At 49.0% G+C, this 17,717-nt stretch overlaps 1 protein-coding gene across 1 annotated transcript in view; it reads left to right on the top strand.

Annotated features, from left to right (window-relative positions):
* LOC111964769 (slit homolog 3 protein-like) overlaps positions 1 to 17,717 on the top strand; it is a 207,182-nt gene that overhangs the window by 164,708 nt on the left and 24,757 nt on the right. Inside the window, 11 exon segments of the mRNA XM_070444105.1 lie at positions 983 to 1,133; positions 2,633 to 2,707; positions 3,656 to 3,799; positions 5,920 to 6,063; positions 9,684 to 9,847; positions 12,195 to 12,327; positions 13,812 to 13,880; positions 14,172 to 14,243; positions 14,439 to 14,510; positions 15,915 to 15,986; positions 16,636 to 16,865. Of these exon segments, the coding sequence (XP_070300206.1) occupies positions 983 to 1,133; positions 2,633 to 2,707; positions 3,656 to 3,799; positions 5,920 to 6,063; positions 9,684 to 9,847; positions 12,195 to 12,327; positions 13,812 to 13,880; positions 14,172 to 14,243; positions 14,439 to 14,510; positions 15,915 to 15,986; positions 16,636 to 16,865 (1,326 nt within the window).

The following is a 17,717-nucleotide window of genomic DNA, read 5'->3' as shown; positions in this document are numbered from 1 at the left end:
CATTCTGCTCCCCCCCTCCTCCTTCACAGAGGGAGACTACAAAGTGATACACTACAATCCTCCCTTCTTCCTCCGTGTTGTTGAAAAGTCGTGTTCCTCCCTCCTCCTCCTTCTTCTCCTCCTCTTCCTTCTCCTCCTCCTCTTCCTCCTCCTCCTCCTCCCCCTCCTCTCTTCCTTCTGCTTTCTGTCACCCTGCTGTCCTGCTCCTGCATGGCAGTGGCCTGCATCCCAAATGGCACCCTATTCCCTATGTGGTGCACTAGTGTGCCATTTGGGACAGAGTCCGTGAAAGCCGGTGTGTGAGCCAGGCCCAGTGGTTTTCCCAGGAGAGCGAGGAGAGAGGCCCCGGCCTCACTTCTCGCCCGGTGGGCCCTGGTTGGGTCTGCCTGTCTGGGTCTTGGAGCTCCCACAGTCAGAGGCTCTCTTGGATCACTAGTGGAGATAGAGATGGGATGAGCAACATAAACAGCGGTGCCAAGGGAAGGCTTGTGTGATGGGAACCAGACTTAGCTACAACCGTTCAACAACCCACGTACCGGGAAAAACAACCCTTTATTACTCTGTCAAAACATCTCCAAGCTACCGACCTCCTGGAACTGACCTCTCTCTCAACTGTGCTTTTACAAATGAGGCGTAGGTGTTTGTGGGCGTTCTATCTAAGAGGTTAATGTGTGTGCTCTTCCTTTGGTCCTGTATGTATGTTCTGTATAGTGTATGTTTAAGAGGCATTGCGTTCCAGTAATAGGCCGATGCGTAAGTCAATGCCTGGTCCCATATCTGTTCGTGCTGTCTTGCCGACTCCTATGGTCACTGTCACCTGGCGTGACATAGGAGTCGGCAAGACGGCACAAACAGATCTAGGACCAGGCTACCTAAATTAGAATTTTAGGTTTTCCATCAATGTCATAGTTCCCTGATGGTCTGTAAATCGTCCCTCCTGTCCCCTTTCCTGTCCCCCCCCCTGTCCCCGTCCCTCGTCCAGGTACAGAGGACTACCGTAGCAGACTGAGTGGAGAGTGTTTCCAGGATCTGGTGTGTCCAGAGAAGTGTCGCTGTGAAGGCACTGTGGTGGACTGCTCCAACCTCAAACTGACCAAACTGCCCCCACACCTCCCCGAGCACACCACAGACCTGTAAGAGCACACACACACACACACACACAGCCAACCACACACACACACACACACGACATTCACATCACATCTATTACTATTCTTCTCTCTCCGGTTCCATGGTCATTCTTTCTGTCTAGACATAGTTGTGTTAATGTAGAAATCCTTCACATACCTTAGCTACCCTTCTCTCCCCTCTCTCTATCCCCCAGCCATTTCTCTATCCCCCTCTCTCTATCCCCCAGCCCCTCTCTCTACTCCCCCAAGCCTCATCTCTATACCCCTCTCGCTATCCCCCAGCCCCATCCAGTGCTAGCCTGCTCGCCCTCACTGAGTCTTTAGCGCCCATCTCCCAGTGAAGTGATGGCTAACTATTAGGCATCCAAGCCTCTCCCAGGCTTATTTAGGCCCCTCCACCTGGCGCCAAAGTCCCAGGCAGAGCATGGGCAGGGAAACGAAAATGTTGCCCTTTCTTCACCTTGGCTAGAGGACACCACACCACAATCAGGACTTTTTCTCTCCTCTCTCTCTCTCTCTCTCTCTACTCTCTCCTCTCTCTTCTCTCTCTCTCTCTCTCTCGTCTCTCTCTCTCTCTCTCTCGCTCTCTCTCTCTTGCTCTCTCACTCTCTCAATCCTTTTTTTCTTCTCTCCTCCGTCCCCTGTCACCCATTCCCATTACTTTCACATCGCTCACCATCACGGCTCCCCTGGTGTAGACCGTATGTCATGGATCTGATCTGGGGTCTGCTGCTGCCGTCTCCCCCTCCACACCGCCACTTATTTAGAGTGAGCTTCCCCTTCCCAGGGAAACGTATGCACGCGTTCTTCTACGTCTGGTTGACCTTTCCCCGAGGTGTGTCCTGTCAGCAAAGGCCGAAGCCGAGAAGGCCGTCGCCCGTCGCCATACACGCACTCCTCATTCCCAACCACGCTCCCTTGCTCTCAGAAGATAAAATATCTCTCTCTTTCTCTCTCTCTCTCTCTCTCTGTCTTCCTCTCCTCACCGTTTCTCCTCTCGACCTCCATCACACTGTCTCCCTCCGTCCCTCTCTCCTCTCTTGAAGAGCGGTGTGTCATTAGAAGCACTCCCTTCCAGGCCAAAGCGACGGAGCTCAGAGAGATTACAGATAGATGGATCCATGCCATGCACCAGCAGCCAGCTGGATCACACACACACACACACCCATACAGTATACACACACACACACACACACACACACACAAATAGACACAGCACCAAGCACACCAAACCTTTATCTCATTCTCATACAAATGACCACGCTAAACAAGACAGACTCGTCCATCACACAAACTCGTCCGCTTGGCCGTGAGCAATTTGAATATTGATGACTCCATTGAAAAAACGCTCTCTTTCCGTCCTTTGTCTAAGTATAGAATTAAGTGAGCATGTTAGATTCATTTTTTTTGTGTGTGTCTGGCTTTAGCGACTGCTCTCTGACTCACTCAGTCGCTGTGGGGCCCGTTAACCTTCGTTTTTACATTCTCTTTCTCCACAACAGGCGCCTGAACGACAACGAAATCTCCATCCTGGAGGCCGCGGGGACTTTTAAGAAGCTGCCCAACCTGAAGAAGATGTATGGCTGTCTTCCTTTCTCCATTGCCTTGTAAAACATGCGTACATACAGGCCGAATTGTCGTGGTGTGTTGCAGTCAGGGCTTATCTCGTCTGGGAAGTTTGTCGACAGCAGCTTCATACGCAATGAGCAGCGTCAATCTAGGGGGGGGGGTGGGGGGGTGGGGGGGGGGGGGGGGGGGGGGGGGGGGGGGGGGGGGGGTGGGGGGAGGGGGGGGGGGGGGGTAGAGGAAAGGAGATGAAAGGAGAGGAGTTTACATGAAAGGAGAGGAGATATGGGGAGGAGAGGAGAGACAGGGGAGCAGAGTGAGAGGCTGGGGAATATTCCATCTAAATAGGAGCGAGGGCAACGTGATTTACAGGCAGGCAATATATACAGCCCACTCCAGGAGGACGGAAAAAGCCATGGCTGTTATGGCTGTACACACCATAAGGAGGAACAGTGATTTATTAAGCATGACATTGCATAGCATCGTCAGAGGAGTTATAAATTGGGCAACGTCTAAACTTCCCCCCCCCCTCCTCCTCCTCCTCCTCACCAAAGTACAGATAAGAATAAAAGATGTGCCCCGTGGAAAACCGCTACAGACATGTTTTGCAACCCGTCACACTTAGGAATGCTATCGATATCGCCTGTTGTTTTTAACCCATCATACTTAGGAATGTTTGAGCTAAGACTGACACAGCGGGTAAAACTGGTCGAACTGAAGTCATTTTAACCAGTTTCGCCCACTGGGGAAAGACTAGGAGGCAGAAGGAGAGACTGGCGTTAACCCAATTAGGCCTGGTGGTTGATTTTCCCCATTACAGTAGTGGGAGGCTAATGAGAAGTGTTTGTGTGGGTGGTTATAATGATGTCTAGGTAACAAGATCTTTAATTAGACAGTATGATATTTACCATGGTCCTCTCTCTCTCTCTCTCTCTCTCTCTCTAACCCCTCTCTCGCAGTAACCTTAGCAACAACAAGCTGAGGGATATCCGTGAGGGGGCCTTTGACGGAGCCGGGGGGGTCTTGGAGGTTCTGCTGACTGGCAACAAGCTGCAGGCACTGCAGGGACGCATGTTTAGAGGTCTCACTGGACTCAAGACCCTGTGAGTGGAGCCGAGCGGCCATCTTAAGGATATAGAGGTTTAGAGCCGATGCCTTTCTTCAGGGTTCCCACTAGATGGCCAAGCTGCAAAGTCAAAATTGGCTATATCGTAAAAGGTCAAATGTATTAAAGTGTATTAAATGTATTAAAATGACATTTTAGTTCTTAATTGAAGGTTAGGGTTAGGCATGAGTCCAGCGTTGTGGTTAAGGTTAGGGTTATGTTTAAAATCAGATTAGAAGTAGAGTAATTGTAGAGCTAGACTGTGCTTCCGACTTTGCAACTTGGCCAGATAGTGACGGCCYTTCTTCAGTGGTCAGATATGTTTGCTGTAGTGACAGGAATTCATCAAAAACGTTATTAATACGTAGCTAATATAATAATATACATTAATATCATAATGATAGTATAATTTACAGTAAGCCTTATATCTTTTATCCAAAGAGACAGTAGTGCGTGAACACATCTTATGAAGCTATCATTTTTAGATTTTTTTTATCTATGTCTTTAACTCTGCATTGTTGGAAAGGGACCCGTAAGTAATATTTTCACTGTTAGTCTACACTGTTGTCTACGAAGCATGTGACAAATACAATTTGATTTGATTCGATTTTTATTCCAATACCGTGCCCACACAATACATTCCCTATTACTCCACAAACATTCACAGACACACACACACACACACTCCCAAACAGACAGTAGTTGCTATGTAACATGTACCCGTTCTCTAAACAGATGTCTAGATACTAATGAGTGAGTGCATTCTGGGAAATAATATTTAGAAGATAACTGACGCAAGTCCCCAAGAAAACAACAGGCCCACTGACGTCACATCAACCTCACAAGGTCTCTCTCTCTCTCGCTCTCTCTCTCTCTCTCTCTCTCTCTCTCTCTCTCTCTCTCTCTCTCTCTCTCTCTCTCTCTCTGTCGCTCTCTCTCTCCAGATTAGATGCACGGTCATAGCCGCCTTATTTAGACACAAAACAGAGCAAACAAGTCATGCTCTATAGCCTAACTGATGGCCAGAAAGGCTTTCTGAGGGGGCCTCTTTTGGCCCTAATGAAGCAAAATAGGGGGGGGGGTCGAGAGAGCCGAGCATGGGAGCAAATGAATGGATCATGGTCCTGCAGTATTGCATTTAGTGGCTTTTAAATCCCAGGAGCATGGTCCCAAATTGAGTTTGCCTGTTTCAGATCCCTGCCTGTCAGAGCCTAATGCTGAATTTGCTGCTTTCACATTTTCATCACAGACGGGCTCTGGTTTGCATTTCCCCCGTTTTCTTTTTTCATTTTTTTCTCCAGTGGCTTTAGTTTGAAAGCCCTGATTGTTTTTGGCCGTGGTGCACTACTCACTCCCTCCCTCCCCTGGGCTTTTTCCTCTTCCTTTCTCACCCCTTCCCCTTCTCTCCCAAATTCATCATCACCGCATCTCTCTCTCCCCCTCCTCCTCGCTCTCTGGGTTGGGGTGCCGTGCCATGCTGCCTAACCTAACCCTGGCAGCCAGGCAGCATCTGCCCCACACAGGCCCTCTGCCAGGCAGCAGATGTGGACAGTTGACCCAGGATGGTCCCCAGAGCCTGCCTTCTGAGCCGTACCTCTCCTCTGGCTCTTACCCCCCCAAACCACTAATGAGTGCTGGCAGGGCACTTTTGCTCCCCCCCTTCCACCCCCCACCCTCTCTTCCCATTCCATGGGTCCCCAAAGCCACTGTACACTTGCCCGAACCAAATCAAAATCCCCTTCTGGTCCAAAACACTTCTAGTCACACTAACATTGGATTATACCAGACCCTGATTAGGTCTGGGCTTCTCTGGATGTGTTGAGAATATGGGCCTCCGTTGGCCCCAACCACACCGCCCCAGAGCTGGAGACATGTTCAACACCTGTCTACACTGCAGTCTAACAGTCTCACATCACAGCAGCTCACTCCAATGCTGTTTAGGAGCAGCTCTCATTCAGAATACAGGCTGTAAAAGATACAGTAGAACTTGGGCCTGTAGTTTTACCTAGTCAGGTCATGGATTCAGGAAAAACTCCTAGTTTTGCTGATCATCTTTGCCACAATGTTCCTATGTTCCCCCATCTCACCATGCTCTCTCTGTGTGTGTCTCCACAACAGGATGCTGAGGAGTAACCAGATAGGCTGTGTGGACAACACCACTTTCACAGGCCTGAGCTCTGTACGTCTGCTGTCCCTCTACGACAACCGGATCTCCACCATCGCCCCGGGAGCCTTCACTACACTGCACTCCCTCTCCACCATGTAAGCCTTCCCTCTCTCCATCTACCACCTGATTGTCTGTGTGATCACCACCCTCTCCATGTTAGTCTCATCTCCCTCCCTCCTTCTCTACCCACCTGTCTTCCACCTTATCCCCCTCTGTCCCACCTCCTCATTTTACATTTGTTTTACATTGTATTCAGTTAGCAGACACTTTTATCCAGAGCAACTAGGGTTGAGTGCCTTGCTCAAGGGCACACCGGCAGATATTTTGCCTAGTCGGCTCCGGATTCGAACCAGCGACCTTTCCATTTCTGGCCAAGCGCTCTTAACCGCTAGGCTACCTGCCGTCCTCCTCCTCTTCCGCCKCTCTTCCTACCACCTGACTGTCTGAATGATCACGCCGTCCTCTCTAGTACTGACACATCCCAGTCTGGAAAGACAGACAACATCCAGTGTTTTATCTGCAATCACAGCTCTCTATGGATTTAGAATATTGCTTGCAGATGGTCTTGGTAATTACAAGCCTGTTTTGTTTCAGTCTCTCGACACTTGTTATCAAGTTACACATAGTCTGCTATATGCGCCCGCTCCCTCTGGAGCATCAAAAAAATATAGTTGTATCTTTCCAAAACTAGCAACAGCATGAGAATTGTCCTTTTTGGCTGCTATACAAATATTGACTCACGTTGCAGTGGAACATGATTTGAAATGATGCAATATTTTCGTCGACAAGCGATGAAGTTATGTCATGTCTGAGATGAAGCTGTCAGATGTGATCAGTATTGAAATGTGAAGAGACATGCGGCTGTTATTGAAAATACATTGTGTGAGTCAGTGTTATACCCATCGCCACCCAGGAGAGGATGTATTAATAACTGAACATTTATCAGATGAATAAAAGATTAGAGGCTGACATTTCCGGACGTGCACCACCAGCACCTCACATGCACCCCGTACACGGAGTCATGTTCATGTTTAGAATGCCGGAGGTTTCTCCCTCTCCTTCCTCCTGCTCTCGCTCTCTCCCTCTTCCTCCCTTTCTCTCACTGTCCCTCCTTCTCTTTCCCTCTCTCTCTCTCTCCCCCGTTCTCCCTCCCTCTCTCTCTCTCTCCCCCGTTCTCCCTCCCTCTCTCTCCCTCCTGACTCTCACGGAGAGGGAGGGAGAGGAGAGTGAAAGCACTGCTGTGGTCTGCCAGCTCTCTAATTACCCTGCGGCTGACACAGCCGGATCTGTTTCAGTGCGGCCCGCCTAAAAATACCGGCTGGGTTGTGAACCAGCACCGGGTAGAGCAGGCCAGGCCAGGCAGCAGCACAGCACTGTGTTTGCCCAGCTGTTATCCCAGTGTACAAGTGCAGCAGAGAAACAGTCAATCAGGCTGAGCCAGAGCGGCCTCCTGATTTCTCTCGCTCTCGCTCTTCTTTTCTCCTCTCTCAGGCCTAAATTAGAGCCGGGAGGCAGCAAGTGTTTCCACCCGGTGGGTGGGACCAGTTGGGTAAAGGCAACAGTCAGGGCAGAGGTTGCTCTGTGGGGGGGGGGGGGSGGGGGGGSRGGGGGAGGGACTGCCATGATTATCGCAACACAAATAGCTTCTTCTTTTTTATTAATTTTTTTACTTGCCATTTTGTGTCTCATTAATAATATTAGCTGTTCTGTTCTGTACTTTTCTGGGACTTTCGATATTGTGCTTTATAAAAGCATCCGCCTGCCTGGAGATACAAAGCAATGGAAAATTTATTTTCTCGTTATTTTCTCTTCTCATAGTAAATACATATGACAATACTTTGTTTACCGGGGGATACACAAGTAATAATTCAAATCAAACTCTATGGCGAGGGGAAAGACTTAACGTATGGCGTTAAATGGGTCATTCCATGAAAGACATTCAAACTTWAAAAAAAAAAAWAATACTTTAAAATATCAATATTCAGTTGCATGGTAGATTTGTTTCGCCTACAGAAAACCATATTTTCCCATCTCAGGCATTACAGTCCAATGAACTAAAAGCATTTTATCTGCACTCGTACCACACTGTCTGTCAACCGTGTTACTGACAAGTCTGACACTGCCTAACTATTGTTTAAAAGCATGTTTGAGATAAATCCAACATTTTCTCATTGATCAAGTATCCCTTGTACAAATACACTCACATATCAAACTAGTGAAGGTTTGAGGTGGAGATCGGCCATTACTCCATATGTGGTGAAGAGCATGGGACCACCTGGTGTTCATGAAATTGGGAATTTTACATAATTTCCCACACACAATGAAAGTTAAATCAAATCACATTTTCCCCTAACATTAATTGAGCGAACAGGGTTGACGTGTTGAGCTCGACCACCTCAGTCAAACGATGATAAAACAATTATAAATAGATCAAAAGAGAGAGAGAAGTCTAACTTCCTTTTCCACCATGCTGTTCAGAGGACCCGGACGATGTCACCTGCTGTGAATCATTCAACTTGGTGGAATGATAAAACATTTTTACGGGGTACATTGTTTGAATAACAGGGTTGGCCTTGAACAGACGTCAATTCATCACTAATCGCGTTAATATACATAATAATATTCAGAAAGGACTTTGTTAGAAGCAGCAAAAATAATTAGGCCTTTAAAATGATGGTGAAACTTGGAGAAATGTTGGGAATAAGTGGCTTGACGCAGGGACGTGTTAAAATGCTGAATTTTGCCACTTCAGCACCCTTTATTCATATTTTTTTAAATCGCATTTATTGAAATCTCCATGTGGTCTGTATTAGTGCAATTCATTCAATATACATGTAACAGGCTTTTAAATTCAGTATCGGTGGATTTCCACTTAACATATCAAAGGGAATCAATAGGGGTCCATTTCGTGGAACGACCCAAATCTCTGCGGTGAGGCCCGGGTTAGGCAGGTGGAGGACGGTGCATTGAAAGGTCAACGTCCTATAATGAATCCACACTGTGGGCTTTGATAGCACAGGAGTCGCCTCAGCTCCTCTGTTCTCGAAAAAAGAAAGGCCTTCCCAGCGTATCCCTGTAAACTGTGGGCTGCGCTCCGGTCACTACCGGCCCCACATTACAGTCCTACACACACACAGAGACACACACTGAACCGCTTCCCATCTGGACTTGAGTGAGTCATCCCTGGAGGCACATTCGACTCTGCTCTTACTATCTGTCACTGTGTCTACTGGTGCTTAAGTGGGACTCACTCGAGGGTGAAAAGTTAAACACCACTAATGGCAGCTCAATGCTAGGTATCATTTCTGCCCACCATTTCCCGGGTCAAATACAGGTCACTAGATGACTCAGTGTTTATTGTCCTCTTCAGTGATCAGCTCATCTAGTCTAGTCTACACTGGTCTTGTATGTTGGCTGTGAACGGTTACAAACCTGAAACCCAAGTGAGTCTGACTGTCATGTACTGACACATTTTCTATCTCTCTCTCTCTCGCTCTCTCTCTCGCTCTCTCTCGCGCTCTCTCGCTCGCTCTCTCGGTCTCTCGCTCTCTCCCTCTCTGCCTCTCGCTCTCTCGCTCTCTCTATCTCTCTCTCTTTCTCTCCCTCTTTCTTTCTTTCTCTCTCTCTCTCGCTATCTCTCTCTATCTCTCTCTCTATCTCTCTCTATCTCTCTCTATCTCTCTCTTTCTCTCTCTCTCTTTCTATCCCCCCTCAGTAACCTGCTGTCCAACCCCTATGTGTGTGACTGCCACCTGGCCTGGCTGGGTCTGTGGCTGAAGAAGACCAGGGTTGTGAGTGGGAACCCTCGCTGCCAGAAACCTGCCTTCCTCAAGGAGATCCCCATCCAGGACGTGGCTAACCCTGACTTTACCTGCGACGGTATGGTGCACACATAAATGCGTGCATGCATGCACGCCACATACACACACACACACACACACACACACACCTTATATGTCCCTCACACACCTGGCCCTGTTTCTTCCACACCCCATCCATTTAACCTTCCATCACTAGTATTGAACAATACCTCTGTTTCCTGGCCCCAGGCACTTTGTAAAGGGTCTTATGACACCAGGCTTTGTGTCCAGGGGCCCCTGGCCCTGATTTCTAGCAGGAGTTGCTCTAGATCTGTCTCAGCTATTGTCACACCTACCCGTCTACATCCATCTACAAGCCGTTCATACCTACTTCCCATGAAATCCCACTGGCTGCGTAAAACGCACCACAACATCTGCTGCTTCCACCTGTTACTAGCTATAGGCCCAAGACCCTGAGTTCAGTCTACTCAACCCCCTCACCTCCATGTCTCTGAACTCCTGTAGTCTACGGTGGCATGCTGGACACACAGACACACACACACACACACACACACACACTGTCCACCCACATAGTTATTAACTCCAGTATTTGTCTGAGCAGGCCAGCAGGGATAGGGAGTAGAAACTATGAGGCAAAATGGAACAGTAGTCGTAGGCGACCGCATTATCTCACGTCAGTGTGGGTTTTATGAGGACGCGGTCATTTCCCCCTGCGGAGTGAGAGAGATGGAGGCCTGCGAAACTGAACTGTGGGCTGTAAAGTTTAACTCCAGTGTGGCTTCTTGTCTGGCTGGACCCCGGACCCGCTACCCCTCCTCTCTTCTCTCCCTCGTCTCTCTCTCTTCTCTCTCTCTCTCTCTCTCTCTCTCTCCTCTTCTCTCTCTCTTCTCTCTCTCTTCTCTCTCTCTCTCTCTCTCTCTCTCTCTCTCTCTCTCTCTCTCTTCTCTCTCTCTCTCATCTCTCTCTCTCTCTCTCTCATCTCTCTCCTTCTCTCTCTCTCTCTTCTCTTCCTCTCTCTCTCTCTCTCTCTCTCTCTCTCTCTCTCTCTCAAAATGCTCCGGGGTCTTGGGAAAATAGCACTTCTACTTTTAAGGACTGTAGGGATTCGCTCCAAAAATGTTCTCGTATAGTCAATTCAATTGTAAGTTGTAATGGTAATGTACAGTCTATATACTGTAAGTCCCTATCCAGACAGTCGAGTTATAGCCATAAAGTTCCTTGCATGGGGTTTCTCTAGCTTTATTTCTTCAGATAGCTATACCAGGCCACAGATGGACCATTGTAAGGTCCCGTATCATTTAGCCCTGAAAGCTACATGCTAAACAAGAGGGAGCAGGCGGAGGGTTTAGTGCGCTCTGTATCCCTTCACCTCAAGGCCCACATAGCTGCAGCTACAATGGCACACACTGACTCACTCCTTCTACGTTTACACGTCTCTAACTTCAATTACACTTACGGTATAGCTCAATGACGGTAGAATATTTTGGGGCGAGGTTTGTTTTGATTTGTGGGGAACACATTTTGTGGAGATTTTGACGTCCCCCCCAATCAACAATATGTAAAAGTGAGTCAGCGATACGACTAGGCTAGCTCCATCCCTCTCTCCCTCTGTCCATCCAGACCCTAGGCCTCTCTAGGCAGGCAGGCAGCAGCAGCCAGGCCCCAGTCCCAGACCCAGGCAGTGCTGTGTGTGTTATTGTTGGAGCAGACCTCAGACTTCATTACCTTCCATTAGTGTCTTAATTCCCTGTTTCTTTTTCATCTGGGGTGCAATTCAAGCCTTTGCAGATATCATCTCTCAGGCCTTAGATTAAAGAGGAGGGGAGGGGAGGGAGGGAAGCAGGGAGGGAGGGGAGGGAGGGAGACTCAGGCCAAGAACAATATTATGTGGCTGATCTTTAACTCCTGTTCTTCTGCATCTCTTATTATGATTAAATGTTTACTGTAATAATGGTGGAATTTATCCCGCCAGGCAAGGCAGCTGGGGGAGAGATTTGGGAAGTGGTGGCGCAATTATCAGATTCCCCCTCCACTTTGTGCTTCATTTATAGAGTTCTACTTTCAAAGGGGCCGAGTAAATTCTGGCAGTGTTGCCGGGTTGTGCGATGCCTATCACAAACCATTTCCACCCTCCCCTCTCGAGCTATTCCTCTAATGTGAATGGGACGGCTCTTAAAATAGTGCTGAGAGTAAGAGTAAGTGGAGTCACCCATCTGACTTCGTCTTATTTACTCTCTCGGTCTCCCGCCCCTCTCTCTATCTCTCTCCCTCTCGCTCTCTCCTTCCCTCTCTCTCCCTCCACCCCCCCCGCCCTCTTTCTCCCTCTTTCTTTCTCCCTCTGTCTCCCTCATTTCCCTCTCTCTCGCTCTCTCTCTATCTCTCTCTCTCTCTCTCTCTCTCTGCAGGCACTGAGGAGAATGTGTGTTTTCCGGTGTCTCGCTGCCCAGAGTCGTGCACATGCTCAGACACAGTGGTGCGCTGCAGTAACCGGGGGCTGCGCACTCTGCCCAAAGGCATCCCCAAGGACACCACTGAGCTGTGAGTCCCATGCACACTCACACACACACACACACACACACACACACACAATATACACACCTTTCTCTCTCTCTAACACACACACACCACCTCTGACTGGCTAGCCTGGGTCTGGCCTTCCTCACTATTATCCAGAGTATAGGTCATCCTCGTGGCTGAAATCAAACATGTTTCAGAAGGACAATTCAATAGTTTCATGTCAGACGGAACTGATTTTTAACCCGTCGGTTGAGAGGGATGCTGTGTCTGCCAGGAGGCCGGGTGAGGCCGGGTAGCTCCATAGCTGAAGGTCAGTGAGGCATACCGTCGGGGGATACAGGGGGAATTCGTCATCACCAAACGGCTCAGTGTTCTGGGAGACGGAGAAGGGCACACACAGCCACTGACAGACTGCTGCATTAACACCACACTGCCTGGGCACTTTACCATCACACCTTAGAGGACGAAGTGGAGGGATGGAGAGTGCGTGGGAGAGAAGAGCAGAGAGAGACGGAGAGAGGGAGAGAGAGAGAGAGAGGAGAGAGAGAGAGCTGAACAGAGAGAGAGGGGAAGAAGAGTGTGCGTGGAGAATAAGACCGAGAGAGATAGTGGAGAAAGCATGCGAGGGGAGAAAAGAGAGCAGGAAGATGAGAGAGATGATGGAGGAGTAAAGACAGAGAGAATGATAGAGATAGACGGATTGCCGGGGAAAGGAGAGAGGAGGAGAAGAAGACAGACAGTTGTTGCCGATGCAGTAACCAGTTGCCTCCTCAGCGTCTATTGAGAGCCAAAGTCGGGCCCCTACAGCTAACACAGCTGCTGTTCTCCTCCGGGACAGACCCCTATTAGACCCTCTTCTCTCTCTCTCTCTCTCTCTCTCTTCTCTCCTCTCTCTGCTTCTCTCTCCTCTACAGGGGGGAAAAAACACCAACACACACACTCACCATACACACACTCTTACCCATAAACACAGCTTACCCATACACACACTCTTACCCATAAACACAGCTTACCCATACACACACTCTTACCCATACACACACACTCTCACCAATACACACCTTACACACACTCTCACCAATACACACCCCAACACACACTCTCACCAATACACACCCCTACACACACTCTTACCCATAAACACAGCTTACCCACACACACACTCTTACCCATACACACACTCGCACCAATGCACACCCCTACACACACTCTCATCCATACACACCCCTACAGGCACTCTCACCTACACACACTCTCCCTACCCATTACAGGAAAGGTTTCCTTCCTCCAGCCCTGGCATAGCCCTGATTATCTATTGATTTGCCGTGTACCTGATGCTACATCATTCCTTTGTGGATGACCCGTTCCATAAATATGCTCTTCCATGAATCAGGACATAACCAAGGGATTTATAGTGATTGGGTGATTTTGAAGCGGCTGGAGTGTATGTCTGTGTGTTTGATAGGACCCTGGATCTAATGCCTTCACCTCCCTCCTCATTTCAGATACATGGAAGGTAACCTCCTGATGTCCATCCCCAAAGAACTGTCCACACTTAAGCAACTATCTCTTGTGTATGTATCGTGTCTATTCCAAATCAAATCACAATTGAAATCATTGTATATTCCTCACTGGTCGTAGATCCTGCATAATGTTAGCAATGCCAAAACAATCTCAATTGTATTGAGATGTTTTGCAGCAGAGGATATTCTATAGTCTTTACTGAAACATTGAAACTGACCATTTGGGTTTGTGTCAAGGCTAGACAGTTCTGTGTTGCCTCTGTGGACTTTAAAGATGTTTCTGAGCTCTGCTTCTTCCCTGAAGTGACATTGCGTCCTGTTGTGTGTTTTGGTGTCACACAGAGACTTAAGTAACAACAGCATCAGCACCGTGGCCTCCATGGCCTTCAGCAACATGACTCAGCTCGCCACTCTGTGAGTTACCATGACGACACGCCACGGCCGACCGGCTGTCTGGCCACACCCGGGCCGGACACAGTGGCCTTAGTCACTTTTATAGTCGTATAAAACACACGCACATACTGTATATACGCACACACACACACACACACACTGTGTTATGTTCCCGTCCGTTTGAATTATAACTGTCTCCTCTCATTTGAATGACAGGATCCTGAGTTACAACCAGATTCGCTGTATCCAAGTACACGCATTTGATGGACTTAAATCTCTGCGTCTCCTGTAAGTGTTACTCCTTCCTTTCTTCTCTCCACTGTATACCCCCCTTTCCTCTGCCTCCCTTCCCCCTTTCCTCTGCCTCTCATTCTCCTCTCCCTCCCGCCTTTCCTCTTTCTCCTCTCCCTTTCCTCTCGTTTCCCCCTCTTCCCTCTCTCCTATCCTCTCCTATCCTCTCCTCTCCCTCTCGTCTCCCTCTTCTTCACCTCTGCGTCTCTTCTTCCTCCATTCCTCCTCCCCTCCGCCCAGTGTGCAGTGTGATAAATGTGCCCTCTGCCTCCCTGCCTCCCTGTCATCTATCTTCCCCTCCTCCCCCGGCTCCAAAACAACTCCAAATAAATAAAACATAGAAAACAGAAGCTAAACACTCCTTCTTCTCTGTTGCTTCCTCTGGGCTGTTAAGATAGAGCTGAAAACACTGCTTATTAACTTGGGCCAGGAGGTGATTGTTGAAACACAACAGTCTACAGACACACGTCATAGATAGAGTTCATAGATAGAGGGATGGAGCGAAAGAGAGAGGGTGGGAGAGAGAGAGAGAAAAAGAGACAGAGAGAAAGAAAGGGGGCAGAGAGAGAGAGAGAGAGAGAAAGATGGAGACAGAGGGAACAGAGACCAATCCTCATATATTTCCTGTATAATAGCTCCAGTTCCCTGCTAACCTGATCTGGATTCTTCCCAGCAGTCAGTCTGTACAGTGTAGTCCAGCACCAGTCCTAATCTCTGGCTCTATTAGAAGGGATTTGCCTCCAGGAGTAATCTCTCTCCCTCTCCCGCTCACTCTCACTCTCTCTCTCTCTCTCTCTCTCTCTCTCTCTCTCTCTTTACTCCGGCCTACCTAGTCACCAGTTGCCAGGCAGCCATCATTGTCACTTGTTCATTACCCAGAATCTCCCCGGGGTGCGTCTGGCAGAGGCTGAAAGGCGTAGGGCTGTCTGTCCTGTGGGTTGGTGGGTTCGATTGCTGTCAGGCCCTCTGGATCCCCTCTGACTGTGGCAGGCCTGTGGGTGGCGGCTAGGGCCCTGGGGCTTGCGGGGTGGGACTGACGGGACAGGGAAATCACTTCACAGAGCTGGCACGCCAGGCAGTGTGTTTGTGTGGGTGTGGAGGAGGAGGGGGGGTGTAAGTGTGGTGCGTGCGTGTGTATTATGTGTCCGTGTGTATGGTGCCTGTGTCTACTGTGTGTGTGTGTGTGTGTGTGAGACGTCTAATGGAATGTGAACCCAGACAGAGGCAGACACACCACCACTGCCCACTGCATTCACACGGCAGGGCCTTAAAAGGGTTAGCAACATGCTAAAGGTCTGAAGCCTGGGGACCCTCCGGGTGTGGAGAAACAATGAGAGGGCTTGATGTCCATCAGCCATCACCCCCATCGCTTACGCTCTTCTTGTTTTCAATCTCTTTCAGGACTCTCCACGGAAATGACCTTTCAACTATACCAGAGGGAGCCTTCAACCATTTGACATCTCTGTCTCATCTGTGAGTGTGATAGTAGTGTGTGGTCTTCCACAATAGTAATATAGTCACACACACGACACACACACACACACACACACACACACACACACACACACACACACTCACCCACACACACACATGGACAATCAGAGCAACTGAGTGTAGAGTCACAGCCATGCTTTTATACAGCATCCATTTTGTGTGAAGTGACAGAACAGAGGTCCAGTGAAGAGCAGTGTTGTGTTGGGAGCGCCAAGAGAACAGAGTGGGCCCCACAGGAAGCCATTTTATAACCACTAAAAGGCATTCATCACGTGGCTCCTCTGTTACTTTTTCTCTGGTTCCTGCCTCTTGTTTTAAGTAGCAATACTGTCGTTTGGGTGTTCTGCACTGAAAGAGACTTGAGAGAGRGGGAAGAAGGTGAAAAAAAAATGGGATACTTGACATGAATGAAGATCCTCTGTTTTATTCAAGGCAATGAAAGTTCAAGGCAAAATTTTTTTTTTGAAATGTATGAATTGGCTTTGTGCTACTGGTTATGTGCACGCCAGACCAGTGCGTGTTTACAGACTGTCTGTCTGTATGTACACATGCATGCCTGCACCATATACTCTTGCACTTCCATATGTGACCACTAGATGCATAACTCCTATATTTCGCTGTTCCCCAGGGCTTTGGGTGCCAACCCCCTGTATTGTAACTGTGACCTGCGCTGGCTGTCCCAGTGGGTGAAGGCTGGCTTCAAGGAGCCTGGCATCGCCCGCTGTACTGGACCACCTGACATGGCCGACCGCCTGCTGCTCACCACGCCCCTCAACCGCTTCCAGTGCAAAGGTGAGACGCATTATCAACACTGGCTGTCACAGCTCCATCCTCTCACCTCCTCCATCTGCTGCTCTCGTTTCTCCCCCTCACTCCGCTCCCCTACTTCTCCTCTTCCTGTACCCCTCCCTCTCTCCTCTCCCCCTGCCTCCTTCTCCCCCACTCCCCCGTTCCCCTCTCACCCTCTCCTTTCTTCCTCACTTCTCGTCCTCCCTCCCTTGCCCCTTCTCTCCCACTCCCCTCTTACTGTCACCTTTCCTCCCCCCTTCTCTCCGTCTCCTCTAAAGGGGAGTGAACCCAGCTGCCACATATTTCTGCCCTCTGTAACCATGCATGCCAATTAACACTGATCTGGGATTTATCTGAGATTAAGGCAGATTAAGGTTGATTAAATGTGGATAAGGAAGGTCTTAAAATAGTGCGGAGAGAAAGAGTGAGTGGAATCGCACCGTGTGACTCACTCTCCCAATCTTTCTTCTTTAATATCTCCCTCGCTCTCTGTCGCTCTTGTTCTCTCTCTTTCTCTCAATCACTCCCTCTCCCTCTCTCCCCCTATCCCCMTCTCTGTTTTTCTTTGCCTCCCTCTACATCTCTCTCTATCTCCCTATCTGTTGGTGTCTGCCTCTCTCTACGTCCCTCCCTCCCTCTGTCTCTCTCTCTCTCTCTCCATATCTCACCCTCTCTATTTTTCTCTCCCTTTCCCTCCATCCCTCCATCCCTCCCCCCCTTAAGGGTCTTGAATGGCACAATTGCACTATACTGTATTCTTTATCCCACCCTACACACACACACACACACACACACACACACACACACCACACACACACACACACACACACACACACACACACACACACACACCACACACACACACACACACACACACACACACACATGGTGAAGAGACAGTCTAACACCACCTCTCTCTCT

This window comes from Salvelinus sp. IW2-2015, linkage group LG6.1 (assembly GCF_002910315.2).
Source record: "Salvelinus sp. IW2-2015 linkage group LG6.1, ASM291031v2, whole genome shotgun sequence".
NCBI lineage: Eukaryota > Metazoa > Chordata > Actinopteri > Salmoniformes > Salmonidae > Salvelinus > Salvelinus sp. IW2-2015.
The sequence above is the reverse complement of the archived record's forward strand: the minus strand, read 5'-3'. Positions and strand labels throughout refer to the sequence as shown.